Below are 14670 nucleotides of genomic sequence, written 5' to 3'. Positions count from 1 at the left end.
TTAACCTAAATAATTTATATTTTAAGAGAATCTTTATTTTTTTTAATAAAATTCAAGTTGTATCTTAAGTTTAACTTACGATAAGAATTACTTAAATGTTAAAGAAACTAAAACTTATTTCGCAAATTTCTTTTATAACGCATATCTTACAAGTGTTACATTTATTGCATTCTTTCTTATGTCTTTTCTGCTTTTCCTATCTAGCAGCGCCATGTTTTTGTACATAAAAAAATTTTTATTTTAATAAAATTTTCTCATAAAAAAAAGTATATTCTTTTTATAATAGGCGCACTTTAAAAGATTTCACACATTTTTTTTTTGATAAACGTATATCATTTTTATTAGATTACACAATTTCAAAATAAGTTGCGCGCAACACACATAGGCGCTTTTTTTTACCTTTTTTTGAAAAGGTAATTTTGTACTGTTCGATCAAACGCCGGGAGACGTAAACTTTTTTTCGTCTCCAGAATAATTAAAAAAATTGGGATTGAAATCCCAGGGTGACTCACCTGATCCTCTCCTTGTTAGATAGATAGGTAAATAAAATAAATTTTTATTTGAGAGAAAACTTCGATGAAACTCCATGATTCTACGAGAATGAATTTAAATTTCCCGCCTAAGATCTTGTAAGCAATCTTAACGGTGATAAGTCGCCTATGGTGAGCGCCTTACCGATTGCTAACTCGATTGGTTGACTGATTCCGAAGGAATGAATTTCGCTCCGATTTTGCTCCGTATTTATACCATCTGCTTATTGATGAGGTGTACCGATGGGGGGGGGGGAGTTCCAATTTCTGTTAGTTTTTCATTACAGGTAAGGCCCTTTAACTATCATGCGCCCTCCTCGTGGCGCACGGCTCGCGTCTAGATTCGTGCTCGTGGGAGCTTGTAGACGCTCGCAGGGAATGCATGACGCAGTGTTACGCGTGCAATCTTAAAGTCAAATTTTGATACTTTGAAATTTAATATGAAATATAATTTTCAAGGGATTTTAATTTTAAATGTGGAGCTGTAGTGTTAATTTTTCTAAATTGCTACATAGTCAAAAAGTTAAAATTTTTTAATGCAAACTATTTTTTTATCGTCCTGAATCTTTAGATGATTTTAGCAGCTCTAACTTTTATGCGATCTTAATATGCTAAGCACGGTGTGATAACTAAGCGCGAGTGCAATAAGTTTTTAGGTTAAAACTCATAATTTGTTGCAACTATTTTTAATTTTCTCGTGAAGATAGAAGTAATTAGCATATGAAAATTACGAGAAACGCGCGCGCGCGCGCACAGGTGCCGCGACAAAATTAATTTCCGAGATCTTTAAATATTTTTGCAGGGTGCAATTTTTGAGTTACCAAAACTTAATTTTAGTAAGACGATGGTATCGCGTGATCATTAAGGATATCTGGTCCAAGATTTGCTCTCTTGTTATTATGTCGGTTTATTTTAATTTTATTCGTTGCAAAAATTTATATGATTTTTAGCTACAATTTTTAAGGTATCAAGTTACGACGGCCATGGTGTGATAGCTGAGTGCGCGAGCTACATGTTTCCGGCTTCAAACTTATGATTTTATTGTTATTACTATAAGAAAACTATTTTTCTTTATTCCTGAAACATATTAAATGAACTTGCGCGCGAGCGTTTTGCGGCCCCAGCGGGAGCCGCGAGGCACGGAGAAGGCGCATACGAGCAACGAGAGAACATTCCTTAAGTTCCGCATTTCATATTTGATTTAATACAATTTATATTTCATAGGTGATCTCAGTTTGGGATGCACGGCGTGATAGCGGCCAGTACACCCAATCATTATACAATCTTAATTATTATTTTTATTTAAAAAATTACAGAAAGTTATGAGCAAGCGCTACAATTTCGAATATTTTAATTTGGAAAATTTTGTTAAATGCGTTGTTAGGTTTTAATTTTTAATTTTAATTGATCTTAATTTTACCTTTGAAAATTTATTTTAACGGATGGTGCGGAAAAAAGAAATTTTTTGGGCACCAGACGTAACGCTTACAAACATTAAAATAAACATTTTTTAATAAAAGAAGAAAACTTAATTCCCTACTTTTGAAAATTCTGAGAATATTTTTCAAAATATTTTTATAAATATTGTTTGTTAATTGGATTTCTGAAATGTTGATTCAACGTTTGCACACTCTATGGGTTTACATTAACATAATTTATATTAATTTTATTTTAATCTTAAGTTATCAATACTTTCTCCATTCAGTTATTAATTCACACATATTTCTTCAGCCTATAGATTTCCGTTTTCCTCTTCAACACTTACGTTGCAATCAGAATAATACTATATCGATCCGATCAGGTAATGATGATTTTTCTAAAGTCAGCAATGCAACGATATTTACCTTTGTCACACCATCATGCCTACAAATTTATCACAACTTAAGTATTTGCAGTAAGTTGTTAAAATCTGTAATAATATTATTTTGAAATTTATGGAGCAAATTTTGAAAATATTTAGAGTTTTTTCACAGCTACGCCGATTCAAATGTATAATATAATTGTATAATTTATTTCCGATTGTATAGCACCTGAAAAAGTAAAAGGTTTGCGGACTGAGCACATTCAAAAACAAAGTAAAGGATTATATAATATTGCAGTGAAATGGGATAAACCCATTCTACAACCGGACAATTACACATTACAATTTGATTCGTTTCAATTCAAACCACGTTTATTGGTTGTACCTGGAGTCAGTATTGCCGCAGAGTAAGATGTTTTTACGATTGCAAAAAAACACAAATTAGAAATGTTTGCTTTTTTTATAGGATGCAGTCGAAGCTGTCTTCTTAAATGTTGATGTAAGATTGCAGTACGAGATCAATATTGTGGCAGAATCAAGGGCAGGAGTAAGTTTACAATCGACTATATCCGGAAATATCGATTCTGCATCAGGTAGGCATGCAGACATGCAAATTGTTTCAATTAATTATAGTCATATAACTATTTGAATAAGAATCATGTAATTTAATAATTGCAGAATTATCATATCGCGAGATTATCGTAACATTATCAATTGCCGCATTAATAATTGTCGTCGTGGTATTTGGAATAATTTATATGCAATGTCGTAACAAGAAAACTAAGCAAATTCATATGGAATATATGCATCTTGAGGTAAGTTTATTTACAAGTTATGACTACGCAATATTTACCAGATGGATAATTGTACGATAGTTGGATTGAGGGTTATGGAAGAAAAACGAACAACGTAGTCAATTTTAGCACATCGAATTCTATAGAAACATTATTCAAAGTTCAAAGCACAAGATCCCCCCCTCTAAATTTTATAGATTTGTATAATATTTCAAAAAGGTTTCAACTAATACAGTAGATAGGTAGATAAATATCTATCCCCTTGGGGTTATGATCTTGTACAAAACAAATACACAACATTACACTTATCTTATCTTTAATTTCTACCTTAATCCTAACTTAAATCTATAACGCACGCCCTACACACACCCGGAACTTTCGCTTACGTCGCAAGCCACTTAATTCTTTCCATTTCTAATTTTCTTCTCATTTATTTATCAATTTCCCGAAGCTTCTCAATTTCTCTTTTTATACCTATGCACTCTCTCTCTCTCTCTCTCCCAACCCCCCTCTCTCTCTCTCTTTCTCTCTCGCGAAGAGAAAACGTGTCGAGAGTCGCTCCGTAAATGTAATAACTTTTGAGTGGTTTAAAGTAAGAAAGGACATAAAATAAGTTGTTTTGTTTGACTTACACCGCCATAGACCGGGAATAGCTGTGAAAGTTATCTAGCCGGGATATAGCGATCTGTGAATGCAAGCAGTGAATTTATTGTTTGCGACATCGAAGTGTCACAAGACAGTAGACATTATACATGGACACAATAGTTCTGACGTGTGTAAGTGGATCACAGGTGACGGATCGCTTATGCTGATATTAACGGTTTCGGCTGGTAATTATCAGCATGGACGAGGAATATGCAGAATACCGATGCTCAGTATATAGGAAGGCAATTAAGAGCAAAGTTGTTAAATATAAAACTTGCCCAAAGCTTTTTTACCATCCAGGATGTGTAATTACTAAAATTCCTGATAAAACCCAAGAGTACGTACCGTAAAAGCCCATTTGAGGAATTTTTGATTGATATTGAGAAAGTACCGGCACCGACAGGAAGAGATAAGACATCATCGACAGGATCTGTAGGGTCTACAGGAGCGGTCACAACAATAAGCAGTGAAAGTAAAGGGTCAGGACTTGATTTAAAAATAAATTGGATTATAAGAGCTGTAAAAAAAATAAAAGATGAGGCGGTGCGCAAAAATAAAATTAAAATAATGATTAAAGAATTAGGAAATGTCAAGCAAGAACTGGAAAACTTGAAGGAAATGATACAGGGAATAGCATATGGATCAAAGGAAGGACAGAAAAGCTACAGTAAAGCGGTTAAAGAAAAAAAGAAAGAAAAAGTTATAATTGTTAAACCAAAATTGCAACAGAAGAATGAAGACACCCAAAAAAGTAAGAAAAGAGAAGGTAGATATAAAAAATATGGCAATGGGAGTAACGAAATTAAAGAAAGAAAGCAAAGGAGTAGTAATCATGGGTTGTGAAGGAGAAAAGGTGAAAAAATTAAAAAAGACAGTACAAGCTAAGCTGGGAGAGAATTATAAAGTGCTGGAGTCGTCTCAATCAAAACCAAAAGTAAAAATTGTTAGCATAAATTTAGAAAAGATAAACTTAGATGATAATAAACTTATAAATACGATTAAGAAGCAGAATAAAATAGATACAGTAAATATGCGAATTGTGAAGAGAACGGTTAAAAAAAAGAGTAACAATCAAAGAAGAGGAAACGAAGAAGGATCAATAATAATGGAAGTAGATGAAGAGAGGTACGAGCTGATATTGAAATTAAAACTAAATATAGGATGGAAGAAATGTCCTGTATTTAATCACGTCAGTGTCAAAAGATGTTTTAAATGCTGGGAGTACTTCTACATTGCTAAAAATTGTACGAGAGAAGAAACATGCTACAAATGCGCAGGGAATCATAGCTCGCATGTTTGTACAGCAACGGAGAGCAAATGTGTGAATTGTATGTTTAAAAATAGAACATACAATCTAAAAATAAATGACAAACATGAAGCCATCAATCGAGAATGTTCGACTTTTAAGAGGGCGTTACAGGAAGAGAAGAGGAGAGCAGGTTGGGAGGATACAAAATAGCAACTACCGAAGAAAGAAGAAATAATTATGTATACAAATGCGCAGAGCTTACCAGCGCACATAGATAAACTGCAGCAACAGGTTATGAAGAAGATAAATCCTGTGATGATAGCAATGTCGGAGACCAGGCTGATTAGTGACATAGAAGACAATGAAGTAAATGTGCCGGGTTACACTGTACTTAGATGCGATGCCAAAAATAGGAACACAGGGGGAGTTATTATGTATATAAGAGGCGATATTAGATATGAAGTAATATTAATAAAAAAATTAAAATCAAATTGTTGGTGTGCTGCAATAGAAATGAAAGAAAAACTATATAAAGGAGTAATAATGGTAATATATCACTCACCAAGCGCATCGCACGGAGATTTCATGAGATTTTTTGAGGATATAGTAGAGGAGTTAATAATAAAGGAAGAATGCATGGTAATAGGAGATTTTAATATAGATTTTATGACGGACTTGTTTTATGCGAAGAAATTGCAAGAGACAATGTTAAGCTTAGGTATGAAACAGTATCTGAACAAACCAACGAGAGTTACGAAAGACAGTCAGACAATTATAGATTTAGTTTTCTCTAATAATAATAAAATAGTACAAGTATTTCATAAACCTAAGATTACGGAACATGTGGCTGAAAGTAGAGTTAAATGTGAATAAAGTTGAAAGTAAATACAGGGAATCTAGCGCTGGAAATTACAAAGAATTCGATGAAGATGAATTTGTTATATTATTAAAAAACAAATTACAGGAAGGTCAGGAATGGCAATGTGAATGTATGAGTATAAGTGAGAAAGCGAAAAAATTTGTTAACAATAAATAATTAATAGTAAATGCGTTAACAGTAAACAAATAATAGTAGATGCGTTAGATGTAATGGCATCGAAGAAGAAATTTAGAATTTTAAAAGTATGGAAGGGGAAAAAATGATCTCAGATGAGATAAGAGAGGCTGTGAATAGGAGGGATAACGCATATAGGAAAGCATTGTATGACAATACCGAACAAAATTGGTTACAGTATAAAATTGAAAAAAAACAGAATAGTAAAATTAATCAGGGAAAACAAGAAAGAATATTACGAAATGATAGATCTTAATAAAAAAAATCCTACGACTATGTGGAAAACCTTGAAAGAAGTGATTAGGGGCGAGCCAGTAGGTATAAAGAAAGTAGGAAATATAGATTTTGAGATCTTAGGCAATATCGAAAAGTGCAATATAGTCGATAAATTTAATTTATATTATATACAAAGTATTAATAGTATAGTAAACTCTATAAAAGGAGATAGACCCGGCAGTGATATAATTGAATTTTGAATAAATATAAATAAGAAAACTGTTTATACTATTGGGAATAAAGAAATTATGAAAAGTTTTGAGGTTGTTACACTAAAGTAGCTAAAAAAAGTAGTTATGGGATTACCAAAAAAGAAAGGCGGAAGAAAGAATAACTAGTGATGTATTGAAGGTAGTATTTTCTCTGTAATAAAAAAAGAATTTGCGATTTTAATAAATAATTCTTTAAGAAAAGGTCACTGTCCGGAAGGTTAGAAAACCTCTACTATAATACCGATCCCAAAGATAGATAAAGCCAAAAAAACGAGCGAATATAAGCCTATTAATATGTTATCAATATATGAAAAAATGCTAGAATTAGTAGTAAAAGAACAACTTGAAACATACTTGGAAACAAACGGTATTATAACAGAGCATCAGGCGGGATTTAGAAAATATTATTCGTGTGAAACAGCGATTCAATCTGTCATAGACAAATGGAAATTAATAGTAAGCAAAGGAAAAATGGTAGGAGTTATCGTCATGAATCTTAAGAGAGCGTTTGAAACAATAGATAGAAAACAATTGTTAAAAGAAATGTATCAATACGGAATTAGAGGAATGACCTTAGAGTGGTTCAAATCATACTTAAATAATGGGAAACAACAGGTACGATTCAATCAGATATGGTTTAAATTATTGTCTACAGAATATGGAGTGCCACAAGGTTCAGCATTAAGACCTTTGCTACTTATAATATATATAAATGATACAATTGAAGTCTGTCCAGAAGGGTGCAATATAAAAATGTTTGCAGATGACACACTTATATATGTAAGTGGAGAAAGTAGTGCGGATGTAGAGGCGATACCAAAGAGTGTAATATAACCGATAAATTTAATTTATATTATATACAAAGTATTAATAGCAATGAATTAATAGCAATCAAAATGAATATGACTTGTAACGTAATCGAACATTGGATGAATATAAATAAGTTAAAAACGAACGCAGATAAAACAAAATATATGATAGTTAGAAGTATTAGAAAAGAATTAAGAGGTAATATTGCCGTAAAGTGTCTGTATAGAATTGAAGTAGAATGTATTAACCATGAAATCTTTAGGTATAATACTAGACGATAAACTTAGATTTCAGGACCACTGCGATTATATACTTAAGAAAATAAGGAAAAAGATTAGCTTTTAAAATAGAATAGGTAACTTCGTATCAATATATACTAGATGTATTATGTACAAGTCCATCATAGCACCTCATTTCAAGTATTGTGCCACTCTATTAGTTGGAATGGTTGAAACGCAATTGAATAGACTTCAGATAGCTTAAAACCGTGCCATGAGAATAATTCTACAGTGCAATAGATTTACCAAAATTGAACACATGCTATATGCCTTACAGTTCATGTCTGTAAGGCAACGGTTATGTTATAACGTTAATGTATTTATCTTTAAAATATTAAATGGTATGGCTTCGGAGGCGTTAAACAATAAAATAGAGATAGTGGGAGGAGAATGCGATAGACAAACGAGGCAGACAGGAAATCTAGCAGTAACTTTCTATAAAACTAGAAGTGCTCAAAAAAGCTTTTTTTATGAAGGTATGAAAATGTATAATTCGTTACCCACTGTGATTAAGCAATATAGAAAATTAGTAACGTTTAAGAGATTGTTAAAAAAATATATATCTAAAATATATATCAAAAAATATATATTAATGTTAATATATAGTTAATGTATAATAATTGTGTACAAGAAATAGCTGTGAAAGCTAAAATAAAGGTCAATCAATCAAAATCTCTCTCTCTCTCTCTCTTCTATCTTCGTGAACAATCTTAGACACTCGCTCAGGCACTGTCATTACCTGCTCTATGCCGACGACCTTCAAATTTATTCTCCACTTCCCTCCTCATGACCTCTCTAATGCAGTAGCGCTTGTCAACGAAGACATCGCTGCGGTCGAGCGTGGGCAGCGAACAATCTGCTTAAACGTAATGCCGGTAAGACCAAGGCACTTCTCATGGGCAGTGCTAAGTTTGTTAATGCGATTCCTACGTCTAGCATAGACTTGTGTGTCAACCATACACATATTCAGTTTACTGACAATGTCCGTAACTTGGGGTTGTTCATAACCAACAATCTGAGCTAGGCTCATCAAATCCGATCTACTTTGAGCCAGATCAACGGAATTCTTTGACGCTTGAACCATTTTAAAAACGACCTCGTGTTGCCCCTGAGAGTGCAGCTTATCAGGTCACTAGTCTTTCCAGTCTTTGACTACTGCGCCGCGGTTTTTACTGATTTAAAGGGACAACAGAGGCTCAAGCTTTAGCGTTTAATGAATGTCTGCGTGCGTTATATTTTTAATCTTTGCCGGGACAAAAATGTGTCCCCCTGATAGCGTTTGGGTTGTCTGCCGATGACTGAAGAGAATACTTGACTTACTGCATGATCTTTTCCATTATCCATTCCGGCTCTCCTCCCTTCTTAACACACAATTTCCAGCCTGCTTCTAGGTCTCTCTCCCATCTTCGCTCCCCTCTTTCTCCCTGGGACTTAGCAGTTTCGTCCTGTCGCAGCTCCACATACCAGCATTTGTTTCTCCTCTCTGGCTGCGCCATGTGGAATGCTTTCCCGCCACACATTAAAGAGACGAACTCCTTAGCATTGTTTAGAAACCTTCTCTTCATTCTGCGGCGGAGGGGCGAGGTCTGACTTCACGATCTTTATTCTTAACCTTTTTTTCTTTATTTCTTTCCATCTAACCCAAGGCGATATCAAATTCCGATGTTTTCCTTACTATCGGTGCACCTTGCGTTGGTCACGCTGCAATTTTTAGTACTTCTTCTTCAGCACACTTTTTCTGACTTCCTTTTTCTTTGCGCCTATCCCTACTATTTCTATTTTATTTTATTTTTTTTATGCTTTTATTTTTATTGTTTTTCTCTTCCGTCCATGCGTTAAGATGCTACCTTTTTTTTATGTAAGTTTGATTTCTTTAAGTTTGTTATTTTATTTTATTTTTTATATATATTTTTTTATTTTTTTATTTTAAGTTTCGTTTATCTTAAGTTTATCTGTCATCTTTACTCCTATTGTTTTTTTTTCTTTTTGTTGATTTTTGTTATTTACATTATACTCTATCTTTGTATTTCCTGTACTTTATTCTTAGAGGGATATGCCCTAGAATAATAATAAACGCTAAGTCAGTCAGTCAGTTAGTCAATGTCTCTCTCTCTCTCTCTCTCTCTCTCTCTCTCTCTCTTCTGGTAAGTAGACGTGTTGACGTGCTTTGTTGTTGCTCCGCTTTTGAAGAGCTTTCTTGCTGTCTTATGCTCTACGGGGCGAGTTTTTTCAGAATCTCTGGTTGGATGAATACGACTGGACACTTTGTCGGTATTGTAAGTAATATTCCTTTGGATACTTGACTGCAATCTGCCAATTTACAACTCTCGAGTCTGCGAGGCTTCTCGAGGTTAGGTGCTGGCTGGTGTTGGAGCTTGCGCATGCGTCCCTTTCCTGGCGGGCAAGGAGGATGGATGAGGGAGTCTCTTCCTTACCGACGGGAGCTTCTGATGGAAGTAGAGAGGAAGGAGATGGCGCTAAGAGTGGACCGAGTGGACTAATGAAACGAATGCCTAGCGGGTCAAACTTAATGGAAAAACGCATCGATGTAATGACTGTCTCCAGGGTGAATGCGCTCAGGGCATCGGTCGATAGACAATGTGATGTCTTGAGCAGGTCACTTCTTACTGAGAGTCAGCTGATAGGAGAGCATTAATTGAGGGAGCTTTCAGGGGGTGTAGGGATGCCTTTATAGAGGTTTCTATTAGTAAATCTGCTAGAGGAGCGGGCTACTGGATCTAATACTATGAAATCGGCCAACTTGAGAGAGGCGATGGAAGATGTTCTTAGGAACATAAGTAGTGCATCTGTTTCCCAGACAGGTAAGATAATGCAGGAATCTAACGCTTGCGAGCGAAGGCAGTATGCATCGGTTTTAAACACCTCAAGGCCAAAGGTAAATGTTTCTCGTGGTCCCACTATGGAAGTGCCTAATTTCACGAGCTTCTTTGTGGTTCCGGATAAGAAAAAAGCGGGTAAATTCAAGACCTCTAAGGAAACAAAGAAGGCACTATTCAGTGAACTTAAACCAGCTAACCAGCTCAATGTACGTTTAAAGTAAACAGGATCGCTTTTGCTCTTAATAATGGCATAAGAATTGAGGCCAATATGCCAGATCTTAACAAAATCAGGGACAATCCGGACCTTGCAAAAGTCGGCCTTAAAGTACAAGAGAGTGTCAAAGCAGATCCTAGGCTCATTGTTCATGGAATCTTAGCAGATATGAATAAAATGGAAATAAAAGAAGAACTAATAGTACAAAATTTGAGCGGAAGCAATGCAGAGATCAAGGTCGTATACATATTTCCGTCTACATATTACAAAATAAAACAAATGGATTACGAGCTGTGTGTTGGAGGTGTCTCCGATTGTGCGGAATGAGCTGTTGAAGAACGGCAGAATCTATTTTCGTTACAACTTATGCACTTTTGCAGACTACATAAGAGTGTTGCAATGTTACAGGTGCTCTGCCTTTGGTCATGTGGTAAAGGAGTGCAGATCTGCTTCTTCTTGTAGTCTTTGCGCAAATTCGCACGAGAGAAAAGATTGTACACATAAATCAGGCGGCCTTAAATGCAGCAACTGTGTGCGTGCTCGTGGACCGAATGCGGATGCTTTTGATCATTCGGCGACAGATGCAAATAAATGTCCGATTCTTAGAAAAAAGATCAAAGACAAAATCTTTTTCATAAACTATGGGTGAGTCTCGAGCATATGATGACTTAATGATTTGCCATGTAAACTGTCAATTACTAATGGCTCACTTTGATAAATATTGTCATTTCTTTTTTGGTGTAAATTACCATATCATTTGCATGTCGGAAACTTGGTTGAGATCTGAAATTTCGAACGCGCTGGTAGATCTTTCGGGTAATAAACTTTTCAGGCAAGACAGAGGTGATAGGCATGGAGGTGGGGTTGCATTTTATTTGCGTGAGAACCTGAGTGCTTCGATTTTGGCTGGCTCGGTGGAATTATACAATGGTACTCCGGAGTACATAATCGCGAAGATATATTTGGAGGATGCCTCTAATCTCTTGCTGGCGGCGGTTTATCGCCCACCTAATGTAGGGCATATAAATGAATTTGAGCAACAGTTTCTTAATCTGCAAGCTAACTACAAACATTCTGTCATTATGGGCGACTTTAACGCGGATATGGCCTCCAACTCTTATGATAGTACTCAAATAAATTATTTTGTAACATCTTCAAATCTCTATCTTGTACCATACTAAACTACGCATCACCTGAAGGCATCCAGCACTTTGCTGGATCTGTGCATAATTGATGATGCATCCAAATTGACAGCCTTTGGTCAGCATGGGGTAGCGTTTTTATCAGCACATGACTTAATTTTTATTAAATATAATATCGACGACGTACCAACAGAATGATCATCTGCAGAAATTATGAAAATTTTAATGAAGTAGACTTTTTATCTGAGATTCAAGACATTGACTGGACTCAGGTTTGGAACTTGGATTGTGTTAATCATAAAATGGAGGTACTCAACGCAAAACTATTGGAGTGCTACAATAAGCATGCACCGCTTCAACGGATTGGCTTCAGGAATCTTCCAGCTCCGTGGATTACCAATGAACTTAAGGTTGCAATGCGTGAAAGAGATATGGCAAGACGGACTTGGCGTAGGAGGCAAGACGACGCGAGCTATCAACGTTTCAAAACCTTGAGAAACAGTGTGCACAGTGCAGTTAGGGCTGCGAGCGTGGGTACTATCTGTCAGTCTTTGTGCGTCTGAGTAACCCTAATGAGGTGTAGAGCCGGCTGAGGCATTTGGTTAAAAAAAGGGGTGTTAGCGGCCCTCTTCAGCTTTCTGTGGATGAGCTCAATGATTTCTTTGTGCAATCTGATGGAGAAGTAACAATGAACACCTTCGATGAACCTAGTTTGACTCTCGAACAAGACAAGGACTTATATTGGAAGTATGTTACTCCATCGGACATCTTCACCGTAGTGTCAAGGATCAAATCGAGTGCCACGGGCACTGACGGAATAGCTTCTAAGCTGATTAAGTTGGTGCTCCCGTATATCATGCCAATTATTGAGCATATCTTTAACTTCTCTCTAATGCAGGGAGCATTTCCTGCGCAATGGAAGACAGCTCGGGTGTGTCCGATTCCGAAGATCAGGAATCCAACCTTGGTACAGCACTACAGACCAATTTCCATTCTTCCTTCTCTTTCGAAGGCACTGCAAAGGTTGGTGGGAGAGCAAATTTGCTCATATCTAAAGGTTTCAAATTTTCTTGATCCGTATCAGGCTGCTTATAAGAAAGGCTTTTCTACACAAGCGTGTTTGTTACGTACGCTGGATGACATTAGATATGCAGCGGATCAAAGGAGGGTTACGGTCTCAGTCTTTTTTGATTTCTTAAAAGCGTTTTATAGGGTCCAGCATCATATTCTCCTTAACAAATTAAAGAGTCTGTGTTTCTTACGCCCTACTCTTGGTTGGGTGGCATCGTATTTGAGTGGAAGAGCGCAGGTAGTCTGTAATGATGCGACAGGGGTTTTTTTCACGGAGGCAGCGGTCGGGGTGGGCGTTTCTTAGGGCTCATTGCTGGAACCGTTACTCTTCACTCTCTACCTAGCGGATTTCAAGAATGCTCTAAAATATTGTAAATATAATTTTTATGCTGACGACCTGCAAATATATCTGCACTGCGAGCCTTGTGACTTGGTTGAGACCATCTTTAGGGTAAATGGGGACATTACTTCCATAGTGGCATGGGCGGCTTTCAACAAGCTCATCTTCAACGCAGCCAAGACGCAAGCCATCATTTTTGGTTTGGCTTGCTATATTAATGCTATGATGATATAACGTTGTTGCCGAACTTGTCAGTTGGGGATGCTGCAATTGAATTTTTGACACACAATAAGTATCTAGGAGTGACAATTGCTAACAATCTATCGTGGGATAGACAAACAACAAGTGTAACGAGGAAAGTCAGATCAATCTTGTATCAGCTGAGGCTGAGCAAACACTTTTTGCCAGAGACACTGAGATCTAGACTTGTGAAGGCCTTGATTTTTCCGCATTTTGATTACTGCTGCACGGTGGTTAGAAACATCACGGCAGAGCAAAATCTTAGGCTATACAGGGCCATGAATGCTGGTCTGAGATTTGTCAATGACAAAGTGGGATGACCATGTTACACCTCATTATCAGGCACTTCGGTGGCTGAAGCCGGATGTCAGAAGGCAGTATCTCATCGGATGCCTATTATTCACTATCATGAAGACCCAGGGATTATTTGTTCTCAATGTTCGTGCTCAGGACTGAGAAATCGATCAAAGTTACAAGAGCGTCTGAGGATCTGCTCGCTCTACCGCTGTGCCATACAGAAATCTACAAAAAATTCTTCTGTTCTGTTGCAGCGGAATTGTGGAATAACATTCTGTCTGCTATTCACAATGTGAACTCAATAACAGGGTTTAAACAAATGCTTTATGCGCACCTATTCTTGAGACAGAATGAAGACTGATACCTTGCTTGCTTTGTTGATGTGCATGGTTTCTAAATTGTTTATATGTTTGCTCGTGTGTGCATGTGCATGCCTGTTTACTTGCCTATTGAAATTGTATGCGAATTCACACACATACACGTGCATGCTCACACGCAGGCACATGCACGCAAACACATTTTTATTGCATTATAACTGCGTGGCCTTAATAATTATATCTGTATTCTTTTTCTTTTTTTTTCTTGTTTCTTTTGTAAAATTGTCTGAGCGCTTGAGGGGACCTGTCCCAGAGAGCTAAATAAATGCTGCTTTCCCTCTCTCTCTCTCTGTTTCTTTCTCTCCCTCTCCCTCTTCCCTCCCTTCCTCTTTCCTGATTTCTCTCTCACTTTCCTTTTATCGATTCCCTCTCTCTAAATACTTTTAATTTCTTCAGCCATTTCTTTCTTTTTCCGTTCTTTCCTAGCACTTCCACCATTTCCTGTCATCCTCCCTTTGCCCCCATTTTTCATACTCCTCCCATACATGCTTCCAGGTCTC

At 36.4% G+C, this 14670-nt stretch overlaps 1 protein-coding gene across 1 annotated transcript in view; it reads left to right on the top strand.

Moving 5' to 3' along the window:
- Positions 1–14670, top strand: part of LOC105206553 (tyrosine-protein kinase receptor torso) — a 345332-nt gene that overhangs the window by 208936 nt on the left and 121726 nt on the right. The window contains exons 7-10 of the mRNA XM_039451357.1: positions 2262–2424; positions 2558–2721; positions 2798–2924; positions 3010–3146. Coding sequence (XP_039307291.1) covers positions 2262–2424; positions 2558–2721; positions 2798–2924; positions 3010–3146 — 591 coding nt within the window. The remainder of the gene's footprint in view (positions 1–2261; positions 2425–2557; positions 2722–2797; positions 2925–3009; positions 3147–14670) is intronic.

The sequence above is a fragment of the Solenopsis invicta genome, chromosome 6 (genome assembly GCF_016802725.1).
Source record: "Solenopsis invicta isolate M01_SB chromosome 6, UNIL_Sinv_3.0, whole genome shotgun sequence".
Lineage (NCBI taxonomy): Eukaryota > Metazoa > Arthropoda > Insecta > Hymenoptera > Formicidae > Solenopsis > Solenopsis invicta.
Note: the sequence above shows the minus strand (reverse complement) of the source record. Positions and strands in the feature narration are given on the sequence as shown.